Here is a 23,262-nt window from a genome sequence, read left to right as displayed (position 1 = left end):
GGACTACCCAGTGGACTACCCTGTAGTGTAGTCTGGGTAATGTGCTGCTCATTGGGGTCTGTGATGGGTGTCTCATCCAGCTCCTCATCACTCTGAGTAGATGTTTGGTTGGTATTATCTCCTTTCTCTGTGTCTGGTTCCTTCTGCTCTATCCCTTCCTCCTCCATCTCTACTTCATTTCCCCCATCATCCTCTGTGTTTGCACCCATACATCTATTGTGGTCCATTATCCCATCTCTGTTCTCCTCATTACTTCCTGTTTGCCCTTTCCCTTATTCTTCCACATCATTATTCTGTCTTCACTCCCCTGGCTGGTTCCCCTGACTGGATGTCCTGGTTGTCCTCCTGTGTGTGTTGATTTGTTTGGCTATTGTCTTTATGGTCTGCTGTGTACGGTCCTTCTCCTTGGATCTTTATCTCTGGCTTTTCATCATTCATCATTCATCATTAGGTACCTGAGTCGCTCTCATGTTTACCATCTCCCGTGTACAGGTTTGTTATCTCCTCTTGGGGCTTGTCTGATTCTTGGTCTAGTTCATTCTCCTGTTTAAGACCTGGTTTGTTCAGGTCAAGCAGGGCCTTCTTGTGCCCTATGTCCTGGTTGGGTTTATCTGTTTCTGCATTTAGTGGAATCAATTTGGGTGTTGTGCCTGCTGATTCTGTTTGGCCTGGAGCTGTCTCTGTTGTGCCTGCTGAGTCTGTGTGGCCTGGAGCTGTCTCTGTTGTGCCTGCTGAGTCTGTGTGGCCTGGAGCTGTCTCTGTTGTGCCTGCTGAGTCTGTGTGGCCTGGAGCTGTCTCTGTTGTGCCTGCTGAGTCTGTGTGGCCTGGAGCGGTCTCTGTTGTGCCTGCTGAGTCTGTGTGGCCTGGAGCTGTCTCTGTTGTGCCTGCTGAGTCTGTGTGGCCTGGAGCTGTCTCTGTTGTGCCTGCTGAGTCTGTGTGGCCTGGAGCGGTCTCTGTTGTGCCTGCTGAATCTGTGTGGCCTGGAGCTGTCTCTGTTGTGCCTGCTGAGTCTGTGTGGCCTGGAGCTGTCTCTGTTGTGCCTGCTGAGTCTGTGTGGCCTGGAGCGGTCTCTGTTGTGCCTGCTGAATCTGTGTGGCCTGGAGCTGTCTCTGTTGTGCCTGCTGAGTCTGTTTGGCCTGGAGCTGTCTCTGTTGTGCCTGCTGAGTCTGTTTGGCCTGGAGCTGTCTCTGTTGTGCCTGCTGAGTCTGTGTGGCCTGGAGCTGTCTCTGTTGTGCCTGCTGAGTCTGTGTGGCCTGGAGCTGTCTCTGTTGTGCCTGCTGAGTCTGTGTGGCCTGGAGCTGTCTCTGTTGTGCCTGCTGAGTCTGTGTGGCCTGGAGCTGTCTCTGTTGTGCCTGCTGAGTCTGTGTGGCCTGGAGCTGTCTCTGTTGTGCCTGCTGAGTCTGTGTGGCCTGGAGCGGTCTCTGTTGTGCCTGCTGAGTCTGTGTGGCCTGGAGCTGTCTCTGTTGTGCCTGCTGAGTCTGTGTGGCCTGGAGCTGTCTCTGGGGTGGGGTCTGCTGTGACTAGGTCTTGTTGGGCCTGGGTGTGGTCTGGTGTGACTAGGTCTTGTTGGCCTGGGTTGGGCTTGTCCTGTACATGCTCTGTGTCTGTCACTGAAACACAGAATGAGAAGATGGGTTGATACAAGACTACACAAACACTATTATACAGACACATTTGTCTTAATGATAACATGACTTATTATGTCATTGTCAGTCTCAATATTGAGTTATGTTTAACCTATCTGCCATGGGACATAAAATTACATGTCAGTTTGTATGAGAGACTGTCATTCTGTCTGTATAGAAGGCTGTGACCCCTACTTTTTGTTGGAGAGACAATTATTCCAGCTGGTTCAGTTTGCAATTTCCTATTTGGATCAGCATTCTGCTTGTTTATCATCTCTACCCGCTCTTTTACCATTCCTGTACACACAAAAACATTCATCCCCATTAATATCATATGTATTCACATTTTCTCGTGCCCAAGGCAATACAAACTATATAAGGAGAACCTTTTGGTATAGAAGTTATATTTCCAGTGTTCTCAGAATGGTCATCCTCAGGATCTTTGTTTCCTATTCAATTAAAACATAAACAAAATAGTGGTATTCATAAACAGTAGAGTGGTAAGGTGTTAGTTTTGTCTTAAAATGTATATGATGCCAAACTAAGTCTATAGCAATAGAACTCATGTTCAAAATTACATTTTTACAGCTAAACAACCTTGATTTGTATCTTCCACCAGTCCTTTCTCTTCTTCAGATTTTGTCAGTGCAGCTTCAGCTGCTGGTCATCCACCACAGAGTGGAAAAGACAAGAGGGATAAAGGACAGAATTAGACATAGGGAAGTAATGTGGGTGAACATCCTGCAACATGAACATGTCTAACCAGAAAGACTATGTAGTTACTTTGCTTTGTTTGCTGGTTGTACTCTTTTCTCTCCCCTTTTCAACTCTAATCTCAGATCCAAGGTCAACGACCTTGTAACAAGTCAGCTGGCATCACTGGGACAGTGATCATCTAAAAAGCTCAGCACACATCAGGGGAGTAGGGAGGAAATGGATTGACTCTGGTCTAGCCAGATCATTATAATGAGGGGCTTTTTCTCCCAGTAATACCGAACTATGCCCCATATATTTCCGGAGTCTGGAACTAAACTTTTTTCATAGGACATAGGATGGTCGTACGTTTCTTGCATTTCCTCCAGTAGTACCACAAGAGAAATGCCAGAACAGCAACTAAGACGAGAAGGACAATGGGCAGGACCACATTCAGGACACTGGATGAGCCTTCCTCTGCACAGAAACACCATTAAAACATCTTGGATCAGCAGCATTTCCACACTTAATAAGACATGAATTAAGCAGTCTTATAAGACATGAATTAAGCAGTCATAACTCTATGAACTATATAGTAATGTCAGTGACTGTAACGTATGAATATCCGGGATCTGCAAAAAAGATGCTTAGCATGCACAATGTAATATTGTATTTACAACAATCTCATTCTATGTCTTTCTGAACCATGTTCTCACTATCAATAAATGTACAGAATCTACATGTCACGCAAATGTGTTGGCAGCATTAAATAATACATCCAAATTGTGAACACGACAGAATGAAAGTGAGTACGTTGTATTACTGTAACTACAGTTTAGAAGTGTTATCTTACCAGTGTAGCAGTCCTTCAGGGTGAACTCTGCACTTTTCTCACTAACAGGGTTTTTCACCACACATGTGTAGATAGACTCCTGGTTCTCCCCCCCAGGTATGAACAGCTCAGGTCCAGGACTCTCTGACCCCTCAGGACTCCTCCAGATGAACTGGGTCAGGGGCTGGAGGTCAGCTGAGCACAGCAGGGTTCTGTCCATGTTCTCTGGGGTTGTGGTGTCAACCACACAGGTTGCACTGGGCTGTGCCACATCATCTACACACATGTGCACAAACGAGTACAGACACACACACACACACACACACACACACACACACACACACACACACACACACACACACACACACAAACAACAAAGTGAGAAGCCGTTTCACCTCAACTGATCTGAGGAGAGGTGTGTCTTGGCGTGGGTGAAAACCTGTCCAGCAACTTTGAAGATTTGTAATAAAGATGTAATGATGAAAAGGGGGAGTTTCAATATCACACTGGAACAAGATTTCAAGAGCTAGGTGAGAATATGTGGGTCCTGACTCATTAGATACAGTAACCAAGGTATACAATTAGATTTGGTTTTCACTATACTGGCATCACTTAATCAGCCGTTGTCTAGGCTTAATTATATATATATATTTGAAAGCCCTTATTAATACTGTAAATAAACATACTGTATACAGACAAACCTGACATGCAGGCCTTTAAACAGCAACATTACATACTTACCAATAACCCCCACCTTATGTTGAGAGTACTGCAGCTTGCCCCTGACGACAGCCTCTAACTCATAGGGCCCACTGTCTGCATCAGTGAGACCTTTGATAGTCAGCGCTCCAGAGTCCCAGTCCAGGATGGTCCTGCCTTTATACCTGCCATACTCAACATTCTGACTCCTATCAAACTCCACCACCTTGTTCCCATTGTGTTTCCACAGGATGTCCTCAGGCTGACCTGAGACCTTGGGGGTCAGGGTGATCTCTCTTCCCAGGCCACCATACTGCTGTTCACCTGTCACCTCCACTGAGTACAGAACAATTAGGATCTGGTGAAAACATGTTGAAAACACCCTAAACTTCTGTGGATATAATGTAATGTAGGCTAGTGGTCTTCTTTGAGACCACCAAGGACAGTTCAGGTATCAGCAGTGTCAGACATCCCACCTATTCAACCTACTTAGTAATCTCCCACTATACTGCTCTCCTCTGCTGTCAAAACAATGATTGGCCAGGGAGGGATTGTAGACCTTGTATCTTGATATATCATTAACTTGGCCATGCACGGAGAGATAAATCATTAACTTGGCCATGCACGGAGAGATATATCATTAACTTGGCCATGCACGGAGAGATATATCATTAACTTGGCCATGCACGGAGAGATATATCATTAACTTGGCCATGCACGGAGAGATAAATCATTAACTTGGCCATGCACGGAGAGATATATCATTAACTTGGCCATGCACGGAGAGATATATCATTAACTTGGCCATGCACGGAGAGATATACAATTAACTTGGCCATGCACGGAGAGATATATCATTAACTTGGCCATGCACGGAGAGATATATCATTAACTTGGCCATGCACGGAGAGATATATCATTAACTTGGCCATGCACGGAGAGATATATCATTAACTTGGCCATGCACGGAGAGATATATCGTCAACTCCATCGAAACTCTAGCCGGGTACTTCAACTCCATGATAATTGAATCCACAGAGTTGAAAGCAAAGTAGAGTTTTTGAAATGAACCTCTGACTCCGTTAAGTCACTATGCAATCGATACTTAAAAAATGTAACCTACTGTGTACCTACGTTTATCCTCGTTTGTTGCATGCCTTTTCGTTGTTTGCTGAAATCCATACTTAAAAAAAAATTCATCAAATACAACCACCAACTTTTTCCTTGTTGAAATTCAATTGGCACATGCACATTCAAGCTGAGTTGCCATCTTAGAGCAACAGCAACGAGGAAACAGTCCGTGGTTGTATTTGATTAAAGTTTTATTAAAAAGTACAGATTTCAGCAAAGAAAGAAAGGCATGCAAAAACAGAGGACAAACATAGGTAAATGGTAAGAGTTTAAGAATGAAATTTTGTAAAGTACTGATTTAATAGCGACTTGAAGGAGTCTGGGGTTCATTTAAAAAAACAAAAGTCTGTGCTCAACTCCGTGGTTGAAATCACTATGGAGTTGAGATACTTGGCAATCGTATATAAACCCTGGATTGCTGATGCTATGTATTGGCCATTGAGAGGCCATTGTAGTTGGGATAGTAATATTAGTACTCTCTAAAGTAAAATACTATATTTCTCTCTCAGGCTGATACAGAGAGACTCATTCATACTTTACTACAAGCAGGCTTGACTACTGTAATGCTCTCCTGTCTGGTCTACCCAAGAAAGCCATTGGGCAACTGCAAAGCATACAGAACGCTGCAGCCTAGATACTGACCAAGACTAGATGGAGAGCACACATTACACCTGTTTTAAGGTCTCTGCACTGGCTGCCTGTGAGTTTTAGAATTAATTTTAAGATACTTCTATTGGTTTTTAAATTAATCCATAATTGTGCATCACAATACATGCCAGACATGCTTTTACGTTATTTACCCAGTAGGTCCCATTAAACTATCCCAAAGCCTTGGACCAAGAAACATGGAGAGGAAGCCTTTAGTTATTATGCTCCCAGACTCTGGAATAGCCAGAGAACCTGAGGGGGCCGAAACTGTGGACATATTTCAAAGAGAACTTAAAACTGATTTTTACTCGTTCCGATTTTATTGTATTTCTTTAGCTTTTTATCCTCTTATGTTTGTTGTGTAGCAAATATTTCAGTTTTTATTTTCATTGGTTTTATTAGATTTGTCCTGTGAAGTACATTGTGTTGCATTCCATGTCTGAAATGTGCTGTAAATAAATCTTGATTTGATTAGATATGTTTTCATAGTTTTTTTTATGTTGAGCTCACACAATATAATGTAAATGTTTGCAGTTATCTGTAATGGATTAAACATGTCATAATGTAGACATTAATAAATGCATTTTTTTTGGAGGAGTGCCAAGATGACTGTGCATTTCTACACACCCTTGATCAAAACTCTAACCATGAAACTCAACTCTGGACCTCGAAGCCAGTTTCAGTGCTTGTTTTCATTGTTCCTCTCTAATCAGGGACTAATTTAGACCTGGCACACCAGGTGGATGCAATTAATTATCAGGTAGAAGAGAAAACCAGCAGGCTCTGGACCTCGTAGGGTAAGAGTTGAGCACCCCTGCCTAGTAAAATAAATAATAAACTATTTCATAGTAAACAGAGGCCTATGTTTATACTTGCACCCCCAAGTGGTGCAGCGTTCTAAGGCACTACATCTCAGTGCAAGAGGCATCACTACAGTCCCTGGTTTGAATCCAGTTGTATCACATCTGCCTGTGATTGGGAGTCCCATAGGGTGGTGCACAATTGGCCCAGCATCATCCTTTTAGGGTCTGGCCGGAGTAGGCCATCATTGTAAATAAGAATTGGTTCTTAACTGGCTTGCAGAGTTAAATAAAGGTTAAATAATATATATATATTTTGCTGAAGGGAGGGCCATCCATTTTTATTTCAGAGGTCCGACTTTCTCCATGTAACCATTACTATAAATAACGTTCACTCCCTAAGAGTGTACAGTATTAATAAACCTGTAGTTTTCACAGAGGTGTTCATTTGTTACCATGCATATGATGTCAACATATTTGTAACCTAGGTTTTATGTTATTTATTTTATGATGCATCATCATCATGATCATCAATTATCATGTTGTTGTATTTCCTGTTTAACCACCACAATAGGGTCGTCACTAGCTAGCCACAAAGTCATTAACCCTGCCTATTTCTTTGGCCCAGCGTCGTCCGGGTTTGGCCGGGGTAGGCCGTCATTGTAAATAAGAATTTTTCTGAACTGGCTTGCCTAGTTAAATAAATCTCCAATAGAAAATATACAATGAATGACTAATTATCGAATGGACCAGACTGAGCGACTGAACAGACGTATGGCTAATAAGGCTCCCGTTCGGGATACAGTGCACAATGACTATGTCAAGGACAAATTACTTTCCTACAAATCAATAACCGGGAAAAAAAATTAGTATAGGCTACTCACCGAGAAAATAAACCAAAAGCAGTATAACTTTCCCAAAAAAGCTACCTGCCATTTCCTTCGGTCCGAGTTTGACCGTCCTTTATGCTAGTAAGTAAAAGTGAAAGTACACGTTCCAGATATCATTCCATCTGGAATGCTCCGGGATGGTTTCAAATTACAAACTAAATTATGGACGACAACTTTACATATAGTCTAAATCCGAACACATAGATTTATCCTAACTACTCAAGCAAACAATGAGTCGAAAGCTCTTATTCCGATGCGACACTGGCTACCTGCACACAGGTAAAGTAACCTACTACGCAGGGTTGCCAGGGCTCAAAATCAAAAGTCTAATCAGACGATGTCTCAAAACCCGCCCAAAAGGCCTGAAAATTAGACATTTCTATTTTTTTGCAGCAAGATATGAGTTTACAAATTTAGACAATAAAACCTGTTTCCATAACGCCATTATGAGAATTTGGGCGGCAGGGTAGCCTAGTGGTTAGAGCGTTGGACTAGCAAGGTTGCAAGTTCAAACCCCCGAGCTGACAAGGTACAAATCTGTCGTTCTGCACCTGAACAGGCAGTTAACCCACTGTTCCTAGGCCGTCATTGAAAATAAGAATTTGTTTTTTAACTGGCTTGCCTAGTTAAATAAATCTCCAATAAAAAAAATATACAAAATGAAGTCAATTTTCTGTACACTCAAAGCAGTGTGATTAGAGTTACACTATAACATAGTAAATTACCACTGAATGACGAATTATCGTATGGACCGGACTGGGCGGCTGAACAGACGTATGGCTAATAAGGCTCCCGCTCGGGATACAGTGCACAATGACTATGTCAAGGACAAATTAGGCTACTCACCGAGAAAATAAACCAAAAGCAGTATAACTTTCCCAAAAAAGCTACCTGCCATTTCCTTCGGTCCGAGTTTGACAGTCCTGTATGCTAGTAAGTAAAAGTGAAAATACACGTTCCAGTTATCATTCCATCTGGAATGCTCCGGGATGGTTTCAAATTACAAACTAAATTATGGACGACAACCTTACATATAGTCTAAATCCGAACACATAGATTTATCCTAACTACTCAAGCAAACAATGAGTCGAAAGCTCTTATTCCGATGCGACATTGGCTACCTGCACACAGGTAAAGTAACCTACTACGCAGGGTTGCCAGGGTCAAAATTAAATGTCTAATCAAACGATGTCTCAAAACCCGCCCAAAAGGCCTGAAAACGAGACATTTAAAAAAAAAATTGCAGCAAGATAGGAGTTTCCAAATTTAGCCAATAAAACCTGTTTCCATAAAGCCATCAAGACAGCAGGGTAGCCTAGTGGTTAGAGCGTTGGACTAGCAAGGTTGCAAGTTCAAACCCCTGAGTTGACAAGGTACAAATCTGTCGTTCTTGGAATGATAATAGGGTTTAGGGCTTAAAACAAGCATAATTCGGTTTTCCATAACAGTAATAATTATTGCAAGTTTAAGAATGACGCAAAAAAGATAATTGGCCCTTATTAAATTCGTCAGATAATTTTTTCATCAATGGGTGTCAATTTAACTTGACTGCTATTACTAAGCAATAAGGCCAGAGGAGATGTGGCCCATAGCCGTGGTATATATAGGCTATTGACTATATACCACAAATACCGAGGTGCCTTATTGCTATTATAAACTGGTTACCAACCTAATTAGAACAATAAAAATACATGTTTTGTCATACCTCTGGAACACGGCATGATATACACTATATAAACAAAAGTATATGGACACCCCATCAAATTAGTGGATTCGGCTATTTCAGCCACACCCGTTGCTGACAGGTGTATAAAAAGTAATCTCCATAGACAAACATTGGCAGTAGAATGGCTTTACTGAAGAGCTCAAGGAGTTTCAATGTGACACAAATGTAGCCACAAAGTCATCAACACTGCCTATTTCTACAATATATCTTCTTAAAATCTGTTTTTAAACCTAACCCTAACCTTTTAAATAGGCAAAAAAAGACCTTAAAATAGACCACAATTTAGACCACACACCATACAATAGGCCTGCTCTACAGTGTGTCCCCACCCTTCAAAGATTGCCACCTGTAATTCAATACCCTTCCGTTGTAGCAGGTTGCAATGTCTTCAATTTTTTACTTTGAAAACAAGGTTGAGGGTGAAAATGTATTGGTCGCAGGTTGCAGGTTTTCGTGCTAATTCTATGTTGCACAGCGGCCGCCATGGCATTTCTCTTTAAAAATAATAGTGAGTGAGTGATGGGGTGTGCCGGAGGTGTGTGTGTGTTGAGAGCATTGGTTGAATGGCGCTGCATGGTCAATCCGATGTCTGCATTGGCCGTGCAACATTTACGGTGATACCGCCTCTGCAGAAGTCAGGGCATTCATACTTCTTTGGCTTCGCGGGGCAGCACAGGCAGCACAGCGCTGTCAACCAATCATGACTAGTATGTCCGTCATTCCAGAGGACGATTCGAAGGTTTAGTTTTTTCCAAAGTGCCCTGTAATTCATAAAAAGTATAAACAAAAGCATTCACTGTGAAAACGGATACATGTAGGCTCTTCATATATATGCTATGCGTAGCACTTGATCCAATTTATTGAATCAGTTATTGTTTTCTAGCGCAAACCGCAAGCAGCGCCTGTCAAACTCAGACATTTCTTTCATAACACAGGGATGTCAATTCGCACGGGACTGGTATTATCAGAGGACTTTGTAGTTTGCCAAAAAACTGTAGGTTATTCTGAATGGAATTGTTACTCTCCTGCCATGTCACTGATATATATGGCAGATTCGGATGGGTCTAAAATGAAAGATGTGGTGTTTTGTGCTAGTGGACATAATTCCATTACCCGACCTCCTCCAGTAAAACTAATCCCGTCCGCATAGGGCTCCTACATCTTTACAAATTAAGTCGATAGTCCTTAATTCGCTCGATGGCGTTATGGAAAAAGGTTTTATTGGCTAAACTCCTATCTTGCTGCAAAAAAATAGAAATGTCTCGTTTTCAGTCCTTTTGGGCGGGTTTTGAGACATCGTTTCGTTCGACATTTGATTTTGAGCCCTGGCAACCCTGCGTAGTAGGTTACTTTACCTGTGTGCAGGTAGCCAAAATCGCATCGGAATAAGAGCTCTCGACTCTTTGTTTGCTTGCGTAGTTTCTTTTGCAAATTCATTCACGTCCAGTACTGATGGCTTGAAATATGAGCTTCCATGCGTTCCGACTGCAGAAAAAATAACAGGTTTTTCAGTGAAAATGGGAATGTTTGCAGAGCTGTCATGTAACAAGCGGGAGTTGTTGGAAATGCACATGGAGTGGTTCATTAATTCGATTACCTAAGATTTCTACATTATATATTGATTCTGTGAAACAATTAACAAGCTAGTTAGCTAGCACATGCTAGCACATTTTGATGTGAATCACACTACTGCTCTGTCATTTAGATATTTGCACCTTACGTATTGTGGTTGTTGTGGATGGCTGTTCACAAATCTAAATGTGTATTTGAACCCAATAATGGTTGAATTCAAGAAGTTTAATAAGCTGCTTATAAATCATTGTTTATGAAACTAGTGGACAGCCAGTGAAAAATGTGCTCTTGCAACAGCTGCATAGCACAGATTCAAGCCTATGGAATAAAAGTGGGACTTGTATTGCTCAATGTAATTCATGCTGATAAAATAAATAAATCCATAGGCCTAGTGGACACAAGCTCAAACTCGCACACCTTTGATAGACTTAAAGAGGCAATCTGTAGTTGCTACATCCATTTTTGGACTATATATATATATATATATATATATATATATATATCCATTGATTACTGAAGAATATAATTTATACATGCCTCTTGAGCTTAGTTCAACTGTCACACTCCACGAGAACCCAAAATATAAGCTTGTTTTTCTTCAGTGTTTGTATGTCACGACTTCCGCCGAAGTCGGTCCCTCTCCTTGTTCGTTCGGCGGTCGAAGTCACCGACCTTCTAGCCATTGCCGATCCACTTTTCATTTTCCATTTGTTTTGTCTTTGTTTTACACACCTGGGTTCAGTCCCCCAATTACTTGTTCATTATTTAACCCTCTGTTCCCCCATGTTTTTTTTGTGAGTAATTGTTTGTATATAGGAAGGTCCGTTAATGTGGGCTCTGTTTTTGTATTGCATTTATATATGTTGAGTAAAATTTGTTTATTTACTCATATCTGCTGTCCTGCGCCTGACTCCTATACACCTGCTACACACAGACATCCTTACAGAATCACTCACCCGAAGAATGGAGTCAGCAGGAGCAGACACCCTCCCGGTTGCAGTGGAGGAGTGCATTCAGCAGCACGCGACCATGTTGCAACGTCGGCACTGCCATGGATCGCGTGCTCCAGACAATGGATTGTTTGGAGAGAGGAGGTTTCCCAGTGCCTCCACCAGCCTCACTACAGCAGGTCCCACTGTCCAACCCTCCTTCACCAAGTCCCAGCGGGATTCGATTCGCACTCCCGAGGGAGTTTGATGGGACGGCTGCCGGATGCCAGGTGTTTCTACTACAGCTGGAGCTCTACCTGGCTTCCTTCGGGGCGGGTGGACGGCAAAGCCCTCAGGCAAAGCCCTTAAGAGGGCCAATGCCGTATGGTGTGAAGGAGATGACCATTACGCAGAGTTCGTAATGGTTCGTGAACGTCTGAGTTCGAGTTCGTGAACGCCTGTTCCACCTCAGGCAGGGGACGAGTAGCGCGCAGGATTTCGCCTTGGACTTCTGGACCCTGGCCGCCAGCGCGGGATAGAAGGACAGGGCCCTGATCCGTCACTACTAGTGCAGACTGAGCGAGGATGTATGTCGGGAATTGGCCTGCCGAGACACCACCCTCACATTGGACCAGCTGATGGACCTGTCCATCCGGCTGGACAACCTGCAGACTGCCCGCGGACGTCCGGATCGGGGCCTGTCAGTTCCATCCCCCAGCACATCCGCTCCAATGCCCATGGAGCTGGGAGGTGCTGCACTTAGGGTGACTGGAGGAGGGGCCATTCCCTGCACCATCTGTGGCCACAGAGGGCACACTGCTGGTCGGTGCTGTGGGTGTTCCTCAGGGAGTCGAGGCAGCAGGCAGGGCACTATCATGTCACCCCAGATGAGTCGGCACCAGGATCACCCAGAGCCCCCTGTTGCTCACATGTATGTATTTATTTAATTTCCTGAGTTTTCCCCGCATTCCCAGCATAAGACGCTAGTAGACTCAGGCGCAGCTGGGAATTTTATTGACCGTTCATTTGCCAATAGTTTAGGGATCCCCCTCGTTCCTGTGGACATGCCCTTCCCTGTGCACGCCCTAGATAGTCGACCATTAGGGTCAGGGCTGATTAGGGAGACCACCACTCCACTAGACATGGTTACGCAGGAGGGTCTCAAGGAGAGAATCAGTCTCATCCTTACGATTCTCCTGCGTTTCCCGTGGTGCTGGGCTTACCCTGGTTGACCTGTCATGACCCCCTGCCTCCTCGAGTTTCTTTTTTGTGAAGAATAAGGATGGGGGTCTGTGCCCGTGTATTGACTATCGAGATATCAATCAGATCACTGTGAAGTACAGCTACACGCTGCCTCTCATCACCAGTGTGATCAAATCAATGCACGGGGTGCGATTCTTCACAAAATTGAAACTCAGGAGCGCTTACAACCTGGTGCATAGCCGGGAGGGGGACGAGTGGAAGACGGCATTTAGTACCACCTCAGGGCACTATGAGTACCTAGTCATGCCGTGCGGGTTGATGAATGCTTCATCAATCTTCCAGGCCTTTGTTGATGAGATTTTCCGGGACCTGCACGGGCAGGGTGGAGTGGTGTATATCGACAACATTCTGAAATACTCCACTACACGCTACGAGCATGTGTCCCTGGTGTGCTGAGTGCTTGGTCGACTGTTGGAGCATGACCTGTACGTCAAGGCTCAGAAATGTCTGTTCTTCCAACAGTCCGTCTCCTTCCAAGGGTACTGAACTTCCATGTCAGGTGTGGAGATGGAGAGTGACCGCATTTCAGCCGTGCGTAATTGGCCGACTCCCACCACAGTAAAGGAAGTGCAGCGGTTTCTCGTGTTTGCCAACTACTACCGGAGGTTTATCTGGGGTTTTGGTCAGGTAGCAGCTCCCATTACCTCACTGCTGAAGGGGGGACCGGTGCGGCTGCAGTGGTCGGCTGAGGCGGACAGGGCTTTTGGTCACGTGAAATCTCTGTTACCTCGGCTCCCGTGCTGGCTCATCCGGAACCCTCTTTGGCATTCATAGTGGAGGTGGATGCGTCCGAGACTGGGATAGGAGCTGTGCTCTCTTAGCGCTCGGGCATGCCTACAAAGCGAAACTATTATGGGGGTGAACGGGAGCTGTTGGCTGTTGTCAAGGCTATGAAGGTGTGGAGACATTGGCTTGAGGGGACTAAACACCCTTTTCTCATATGGACTGATCACCGCAATTTGGAGTACATCCGGGTGGCGAGGAGACTGAACCCTCACCAGTTAAGGAGACTGAACCCGCGCCAGGCAAGGTGGGCCATATTCGTTACCCATTTTGTTTTCACTCTGTCCTACAGACCAGGTTCCCAGAATGCTAATGCAGACGCACTGTCCCGGATGTATGTCACAGAGGAGCGGTCCATGGATCACACTCCCATACTTCCGGCCTCTTGCCTGGTGGCACCGGTGGTGTGGGAGCTGGACGCGGATATCGAGTGGGCATTACTCACAGAGCCCACTCCCCCCGTGTCCAGCTAGGCGCCTGTACGCTCCGTCTGCTGTCCGCGACCGTTTGATCTATTGGGCACACACGTCACCCTCCTCTGGTCATCCTGGCATCGGGCGGACGGTGCGTTGCCTTAGTGGGAAGTACTGGTGGTCCACCTTCGCCAAGGACGAGAGTGTTTATGTTTCCTCCTGCTCGGTGTGCGCCCAGTGTTACAACCCCTACCCGTTCCACAACGGCCATGGTCGCACCTGTCGGTGGACTTCCTGACAGATCTTCCTCCCTCACAGAGAAACACCACGATCCTGGTCGTTGTGGATCGGTTTTCTAAGTCCTTCCGTCTCCTGCCTTTGCCCGGTGTCCCTATGGCCTTACAGACTGCAGAGGTCCTGTTCACCCACGTCTTCCAGCACTATGGGGTGCCTGAGGATATAGTCTCTGATCGGGGTCCCCAGTTCACGTCCAGGGTCTGGAGAGCGTTCATGCAACGTCTGGGGGTCTCGGTCAGCCTCACCGCAGCTTTTCGCCCCGAGAGTAAACCAGGATGTGGGTAAGTTTCTGCGGTCATATTGCCAGGTCCGGCCGGGGGAGTGGGCGGCGTTAATCCCCTGGGCAGAGATAGCCCAAAACTCACTCCGCCACTCCTCCACTAACCTCTCTCCCTTCCAGTGTGTGTTGGGGTATCAGCCGGTTCTGGCACCTTGGCATCAGAGCCAGATCGAAGCTCCTGCGGTGGACGAATGGTTTAAGCGCTCAGAGGAGACCTGGGGCGCCGCCCATGTGCACTTGCAATGGGCCGTGAAGCGGCAGAACGCGAGTCCCGACCGTCATCGCAGTGAGGCTGGACTCAAGGCAGTGAGCCTGGACTCGAGGCGTCGGGCCAGGTGCCTTCAGTACCTCGTGGAGTGGGAGGGGTACGGTCCGGAGGAGAGATGCTGGGTGCCAGTGGAGGACGTCCTGAACCATTCTTTGCTGCGGGACGTCCGCCGTCTCCACCTGGACGTCCCCGAGGTTGGTGTCAGCGTGATGCTGGAGCTGCGCATCAAGGGGGGGGTACTGTCACGACTTCCGCCGAAGTCGGTCCCTCTCCTTGTTCGGTGGTTGACGTCACCGGCCTTTTAGCCATCGCCAAACCACTTTTCATTTTGTTTTTGTTTTACACACCTGGTTTCAATCAAATTATTTAACCCTCTGTTCCCCAATGGTTTTTTGTTAGTGATTGTTTGTATGTAGGAAGGTCCGTTAATGTGGGCTCTGTTTTTGTATTGCATTGATATATGTTGAGTAAAATACGTTTAATTACTCATATATGCTGTCCTGTGCCTGACTCCTATACACCAGCTAGACACAGACTTCCGTACATTGTAAACATTGTAAATGTAAACAAACACTGTATAGCCTCATTACATGGTTAAAACAATAATTTTGATATCATGGATGGTCAGTCCTCGCATCCATAGCTCTGACTATTAATCTGAGAGTGGTTACATTTCTCCAGGCCCATCCCTCAGCTTTTTACAAAAACAGAGGTGGGGGGGGTCCATTTTGCTATGGTTTCATCTGTGGATATTCCCTTTAAAATAAACAAAACAGTTAGGGCTGTCTAATAAGTCCTTAGTTTTGGGGTTATGTTCAGGTAAAACAATTTGGCTCATCTATACTTCCATATTTCCAAGACCTATTCTTGAAGATCAAGGGGTATAACATTTATTGGAATGACTGGAATTCTGATAGACATTGGTTTTTAATGTAAAGATACACTTTAATTATCTTATTATATGTAGTAGAAAGCAATGGTTTAGAACAGTGGTTCCCAAACGTTTTATAGTCCCGTATCCCTTCAAACATTCAACCTCCAGCTGCATACCTAACAGCTGCGTACCTCCTTTTTTGCCATCATTGTAAACCTGCCACACACTATACGATACATGTATTAAACTTAAGAATGAGTGTGAGTTTTTGTCACAACCCAGCTTGTGGGAAATGACAAAGAGCTCTTATAGGACCAGGGCACAAATAATAATATAATAATAATCAATAATTTTGCTGTCACGCCTTGGTCATTGTATTTTGTGTTTTCGTTATATATTTGGTCAGGCCAGGGTGTGACATGGGTTTATATATTGTATTTTCGTATTGGGGTTTGTAGTATTTGGGATTGCTGCTGAGTAGGGGTGTTGTATAGGCTTGGCTGCCTGAGGCGGTTCTCAATCAGAGTCAGGTGATTCTCGTTGTCTCTGATTGGGAACCGTATTTAGGTAGCCTGGGTTTCACTTTGTATTTCGTGGGTGATTGTTCCTGTCTCTGTGTTAGTGTTCACCAGACAGGCTGTATAGGTTTTTCACGTTCCGTTTGATGTTTTTGTATTTATAAGTTATTTCATGTATCGTCATTTGTTTCATTAAAGACATGAGTAACCAACACGCTGCATTTCGGTCCGACTTTCTTGCGACAAATGAAGAACGCCGTTACAGAATCACCCACCACACACGGACCGAGCAGCGTGTTAACAGGCAGCTGGAGCAGCGAAGGGAGGACGTTATGGACAGCAGAGGCTTGGAGTATACGACGTGGGAAGAAATAGACAGGTGGGCGGCCGACCCAGAGAGAGTGCCGGAGCCCGCCTGGGATTCGCTGGAGCAGTGCGAAGAGGGCTATAGGAGAATGGAGTCGAAAAGAAAGACACGGCGGCGCAGAGCGAAACCCGAAAATCAGCCACAAAAATTTCTTGGGGGGGGGCTCAGAGGGAGAGTGGCTGAGTCAGGAGACAGACCTGAGCCAGACTCTTCCAGATCTGCCAGTCAGCCAGACTCTTCCAGATCTGCCAGTCAGCCAGACTCTTCCAGATCTGCCAGTCAGCCAGACTCTTCCAGATCTGCCAGTCAGCCAGACTCTTCCAGATCCGCCAGCCAGCCAGGATCTACCGGAGCCTACTACCTGCTTGAGCTTCATCTTAGTACTGGGCTTCCTCTCAGTACTGGGCTTCCTCTCAGTGCTGGGCTTTCTCTCAGTACTGGGCTGCCCCTCAGTTCCGGGCTGCCCCTCAGTCCCGAGCTGCCCCTCAGTCCCGAGCTGCCCCTCAGTCACGAGCTGCCTCAGTCCCGAGCTGCCCCTCAGTCACAAGCTGCTCCTCAGTTCAGTGGGATTCTGGGTGAGGACTATTAGGCCATGGTCGGCGGCGAGGGTGGATCATCCCAGGACGCGAAGGGGAGGAACTATGTAATTTATGGAGTGGGGTCCACGTCCCGAGTCGGAACCGCCACCATGGACAGAAGCCCACCCGGACCCTCCCTATGGTTTTGAGGTGCGTCCGGGAGTCCTCACCTTAGGGGGGGGGGGGGAGTTCTGTCACGCCTTGGTCATTGTATTTTGTGTTTTCGTTATATATTTGGTCAGGCCAGGGTGTGACATGGGTTTATATATTGTATTTTCGTATTGGGGTTTGTAGTATTTGGGATTGCGGCTGAGTAGGGGTGTTGTATAGGCTTGGCTGCCTGAGGCGGTTCTCAATCAGAGTCAGGTGATTCTCGTTGTCTCTGATTGGGAACCGTATTTAGGTAGCCTGGGTTTCACTTTGTATTTCGTGGGTGATTGTTCCTGTCTCTGTGTTAGTGTTCACCAGACAGGCTGTATAGGTTTTTCACGTTCCGTTTGTTGTTTTTGTATTTATAAGTTATTTCATGTATCGTCATTTGTTTCATTAAAGACATGAGTAACCAACACGCTGCATTTCGGTCCGACTTTCTTGCGACAAACGAAGAACGCCGTTACATTTGCTCTTTATTTAACCATCTTACATATAAAACCTTATTTGTTCATCGAAAATTGTGAATAACTCACCACAGGTTAATGAGAAGGCTGTGCTTGAAAGGATGCACATAACTCTGCAAAGTTGGGTTGTATTGGAGAGAGTCTCAGTCTTAAATTATTTTCCACACACAGTCTGTGCTTTTATTTAGTTTTCATGCTAGTAAGGGCTGAGAATCCACTCTCACATAGGTACGTGGTTGCAAAGGGCATCAGTGTCTTAACAGAAATCTGGCAGTGGCTTCTGATTTCAATTACATTTTCACAGAACCGCTTGTTGCAATTTCGATGAGGCTCTCTTGTTCAGATATCGGTAAGTGGACTGGAGGCAGGGCATGAAAGGGATAACGAATCCAGTTGTTTGTGTCATCTGTTTTGTGGTGCCTAATTGCGCACACAACTCACTCAGGTGCTTCGCTATATCACATTTGACATTGTCCGTAAGCTTGAGTTCATTTGCACACAAATCATAGGATGGAAAAACCTGTGTGTTGTCCTTGTTAATTTTCCTGAATTTCCGCCTGACTCACGTTTCCAAAGTAAACTGCCTGTTACTCAGGCCCAGAAGCCAGGATATGCATATAATTGGTAGCATTGGATAGAAAACACGTTGAAATTTCTACAAATGTTAAAATAATGTCTGGGACTATGACACAAACGATATGGCAGGCGAAATTCCAAAGAAAAACCAACTAGATTTTTTTTTTGAGCTCCCAGGCTCTTATAGTGGAAAGCTATGGGTTCTAGATTGCAATTCCTATGGCTTCCACTAGATGTCAACAGTCTTCATTCATTGTTTCAGGCTTTTTTCTTCAAAAACTAGCAAGAATTGAGTTTTTGTACAAAGACTCCCGGTTCAAAATCAGTCTGTTGTCGTGCGGTGAGGAGGATGCGTGCATACTAATTCTACTTTTCTATTGAACATACTTCTTTCCATATGAAATGTTATAGTTTATTTACATTTTAGGATACCTGAGGATTACATAGAAACGTAGTCTGACTTGTTTGAACAAAGTTTAACGGTAGCTTTTTGGACTCCTCTGTCTGCATGTTGAACGAGTGGATTACTGAAATCGATGGTGCCAACTAAATAGACTTTTTGGGATATAAATAAGGATTTTATCTAACAAAACAACCATTTATGTTGTAGCTGGGACCCTTGGGATTGCAAACAGAGGAAGATTTTCAACAGTAAGTGATTTATTTAATCGCTATTTGTGATTTTATTAAGCCGGTGCTGGTTGAAAAATATGTTGATGTGTAGTGCCGTCTTCAAACAATCGCACGGTGTGCTTTCGCTGTAAAGCCTATTGTAAATCGGACAATGCAGTTAGATTAACAAGAATGCAAGCTTTTAAATTATATAAAATACTTGTATGTTCAAGAATGTTTAATATTACGATAATTTATTTGAAATGCGCACCCTCCAATTTCACCGGATGTTGTCGACAGGTGTCCCGCTAGCGGGATGCCTATCCCTAAGTTAATGAAAGCCTCAATTTTGTCCCGCATATTGAATATCATTGCGGAGAGTCCCTGTAATCCTAGATTCAGATCATTCAGGCGAGAAAAAACATCAACAGGTCAGTCGTGTGAGAAACTCGTCATCATGCAAGTGGTCAGACAAGTGAAAATGATGGTCAGTAAAGAACTTTAAGCTTGTCTCTCAATAAAAAATAAATGTGTCAATACTTTGATAACCAGAGCACTTCTGTATGTTGTAAAAACTTTACATGGTCACTGCCCATATCATTGTATAGTGCAGAGAAATACACGAGTTCAGTGGTCTTGCTTTAACAGAGTTAACCATTTTCACTGTAGTGTCCAAAACCTTCTTTCAGGCATTCCCTTGGCAGCAAGAGCCTCTCGGTGGATGCTGCAGTGTACCCAAGTGGCGTCGGGAACAACTGCTTGCATGCTCGTTACCACTCCACTATGTCTCTCTGTCATGGCTTTTTCGCAATCAGTACAGATTTATTTTTATTTATTTTATTTCACCTTTATTTAACCAGGTAGGCTAGTTGACAACAAGTTCTCATTTGCAACTGTGACCTAGCCAAGATAAAGCATAGCAATTCGACAAATACAACACAGAGTTACACATGGAATAAACAAAATATACAGTCAATAATACAGTAGAAAAAATAAAATAAAAAGTCTATATACAGTGAGTGCAAAGGCGGTAAGATAAGGGATTTAAGGCAATAAATAGGCCATGGTGGCGAAGTAATTAAAATATAGCAATTACACACTGGAATGATAGATGTGCAGAAGATGAATGTGCAAGGAGAGATACTGGGGTGCGAAGGAGCAAGATAAATAAATAAATACAGTATGGGGATGAGGTAGATAGATGGGCTGTTTACAGATGGACTATGTACAGGTGCAGTGATCTGTGAGCTGCTCTGACAGCTGGTGCTTAAAGCTAGTGAGGGAGATATGATTCTCCAGCTTCAGTGATTTTTGCAGTTCGTTCCAGTCATTGGCAGCAGAGAACTGGAAGGAAATGCGACCAAAGGAGGAATTGGCTTTGGGGGTGACCAGTGAGATATACCTGCAGGAGTATGAAGCGAGGGCCAACCAACAAGAGCATACAGGTCACAGTGGTGGGTAGTGTATGTGGCTTTGGTGACAAAACGGATGGCACTGTGATAGACTGCATCCAATTTGTTGAGTAGAGTGTTGGAGGCTATTTTATAGATGACATCGCCGAAGTCGAGGATCAGTAGGATGGTCAGTTTTACGAGGGTATGTTTGGCAGCATGAGTGAAGGATGCTTTGTTGCGATATAGGAATCCGATTCTAGATTTCATTTTGGATTGGAGATGCTTAATGTGAGTCTGGAAGGAGCGTTTACAGTCTAGCCAGACACCTAGGCATTTGTAGTTGTCCATGTATTCTAAGTCAGAGCCGTCCAGAGTAGTGATGCTGGACGGGCGGGCAGGTGTGGGCAGTGATCGTTTGAATAGCATGCATTTAGTTTACTTGCATTTAAGAGCAGTTGGAGGCCAGGGAAGGAGAGTTGTATGGCATTGAAGCTCGTCTGGAGGTAAGTTAGCACAGTGTCCAAAGAGGGGCCAGAAGTATACAGAATGGTGTTGTCTGCATAGAGGTGGATCAGAGAATCACCAGCAGCAAGAGCGACATCATTGATGTATACAGAGAAGAGAGTCGGCCCGAGAATTGAACCCTGTGGCACCCCAATATAGACTGCCAGAGGTCCGGGCAATTTTTTGAGACCGATTTGACACACTGAACTCTATCAGAGAAGTAGTTGGTTAATCATGCGAGGCAATCATTTGAGAAATCAAGGCAGTCGAGTCTGCCAATAAGAATGTGGTGATTGACAGAGTCGAAAGCCTTGGCCAGGTCGATGAATATGGCTGCACAGTAATGTCTCTTATCGATGGCGGTTATTATATCGTTTAGGACCTTGAGTGTGGCTGAGGTGCACCCACGACCAGCTCTGAAACCAGATTGCATAGCGGAGAAGGTAGGGTGGGATTCGAAATGGTCGGTCATTTGTTTGTTAACTTTGGCTTTCGAAGACCTTAGAAAGAAAGGGTAGGATAGATATAGGTCTGTAGCAGTTTGGGTCTAGAGTGTCAGCCCCTTTGAAGAGGGGGATGACCACGGCAGCTTTCCAATCTTTGGAAATCTCAGACAATAGGAAAGAGAGTTTGAACAGGCTAGTAACAGGGGTTGCAACAGATACCAGATACAGATACCAACACATCTTGACCACCAAAGTCCATTTGATGTCACAAAGCTCCCCAGTACTTAAAAAATATTGTCTCCTGTTGTCCTGGTTTCCAGAAGAGGATGTCTTCTTTAATTGACCCCACATGAATGTAACGGACATACATATACCAGGAGCTGTGCCATGTCTGTTGACTCATCCAGCTGTAACGCATAGATTTCACTGGCTTGTATGCAAAGCAGTAATTGTTTCAAAACATCTCCTGCCATGTCACTGATGCGTCGTGAAACAGTGTTGTTTGATGGAGTCATTGTCGGTATAGGTTTTTTGGACTTTCCCCCAAGCATTGTTCCATCCATATCTGCGGCAGCAGGAAGAATGAAGTCCTCCACAATAGTATGGTGCTTACCTGTCCTAGCCACTCAGTAGCTCACCATATAAGACACTTCTAGTTCCTTCTTATTATTAATGGTATCTGTGCTTTTATACATGTCTTACTACTCGAAAGTCTTCTCAATTCTCACTGAAAAAAACTCCCATGGCTTATTTTTCAAGTTGACATGTTTTTTTCAAAATGTCTGCGCAAGAGTGAAGTTTTCATCTGGTTGTGAGATAGTACTTTTGCACATATTAACACACTGTGGCTGAGGAAAGGCACTACTCCCAATGTAAGTGAACCCCAAATCAATGTAGTTCTCATCATATTTGCGCCTCTTCGATGGTCCAATGTCCCTGTCTGTTGTTCGGTGCTTTCCCGGGTAAGGGATCAGTAGCTCTTTGGCTGCATAAGATTCACAACTGTCAGTATCCATACTCGCTGGGCTAACAACAAATGTAGAATTACTGATGCTAGCATTGGATGTGCTCGTGGAAGCAGAACAACCTGTCGTCGACAGGTGCTGGTGTAGTACTGCTGGATAGCTGTTATGTATCTCTATGGACGCGGGCCTTACTTTTTAAAACCATTTATGGGGTATTGTGTGTAGATTGATGAGGACAAGAATGTTTTTAATCCATTTTAGTATGAGGCTGTTACGTAACAAAATGTTGAAAATGTCAAGTGGTCTAAACACTTTCCGCATGCACTGTATATTCTTTTCAGTTTGATATGGAGAGTGTGAAGATGAGAAGGATGACCTGAGGTCAACATTGATAGCTTGCTATTACTTTAGTTTATTTGATTAAAAACAATATGTTTATTGCCCATGATGTAGGCCTATTTGTCTCAGTTATTGACCTCACAATAAGCCAGATTCGAGTAACTTACTTTGTGGTCCTGAAACTTGAAACAGCAGCCACGGCACAATCAATTGGAAATTGACAGTTCATTGTGCTGAAAGTAGACAAATTCGAGTGGGTATAATTAATTTCAAACCGTCTTCATTTTCATTCGACTTTACTAACATCAAGAGGGCTTAGTGTTGGAGCCTATTTATTCCTATTAAAGAAATAAGAGATAGGCCTACCTGTTTGACAGACAAGATTTGGCTATAGTTTGCTATATCCATAGATTGTCTGTCAATTTCCCCACAATGCACTCTTTAAATAGCCTACCTTCATATCAGGGAAGGTCTGTTAAAGTTAAAACCAAAGCTGTGTTGTAATACTCATACTAACAGTACTATTTGTGATGTGATTCGAGTATGTAGTATGCTTTGCCATGGTATGGATATAGTGAGTATGTGAAAAGTTCCCGGATGTCGTACTACATTCACTAAAATAC

At 44.4% G+C, this 23,262-nt stretch overlaps 1 protein-coding gene across 8 annotated transcripts; it reads right to left on the bottom strand.

Annotated features, from left to right (window-relative positions):
• Positions 1–308: 308 nt before the first annotated feature.
• LOC135519141 (mucin-12-like) lies at positions 309–8,493 on the bottom strand. 8 transcript variants are annotated; one of them, XM_064944211.1, is made up of 8 exons: positions 7,313–8,492; positions 3,892–4,185; positions 3,172–3,426; positions 2,688–2,795; positions 2,223–2,282; positions 2,012–2,074; positions 1,821–1,922; positions 309–1,610 (listed from the first exon to the last, which is right to left on the bottom strand). In XM_064944211.1, exons 1-8 carry the CDS (start codon positions 7,362–7,364, stop codon positions 448–450), a joined length of 2,097 nt encoding a protein of 698 aa, XP_064800283.1. In that variant the 5' UTR covers positions 7,365–8,492; the 3' UTR covers positions 309–447. The 8 variants fall into 8 exon arrangements, with proteins under 8 accessions (XP_064800283.1, XP_064800282.1, XP_064800284.1 ...); XM_064944210.1 differs by having other exon boundaries at positions 2,223–2,285; positions 7,313–8,491; XM_064944212.1 differs by lacking the exon at positions 2,012–2,074 and having other exon boundaries at positions 2,223–2,285.
• Between the last annotated feature and the right edge of the window lie 14,769 nt (positions 8,494–23,262).

Source organism: Oncorhynchus masou, chromosome 29, assembly GCF_036934945.1.
Source record: "Oncorhynchus masou masou isolate Uvic2021 chromosome 29, UVic_Omas_1.1, whole genome shotgun sequence".
In the NCBI taxonomy this organism is placed as follows: domain Eukaryota; kingdom Metazoa; phylum Chordata; class Actinopteri; order Salmoniformes; family Salmonidae; genus Oncorhynchus; species Oncorhynchus masou.
Note: the sequence above shows the minus strand (reverse complement) of the source record. Positions and strands in the feature narration are given on the sequence as shown.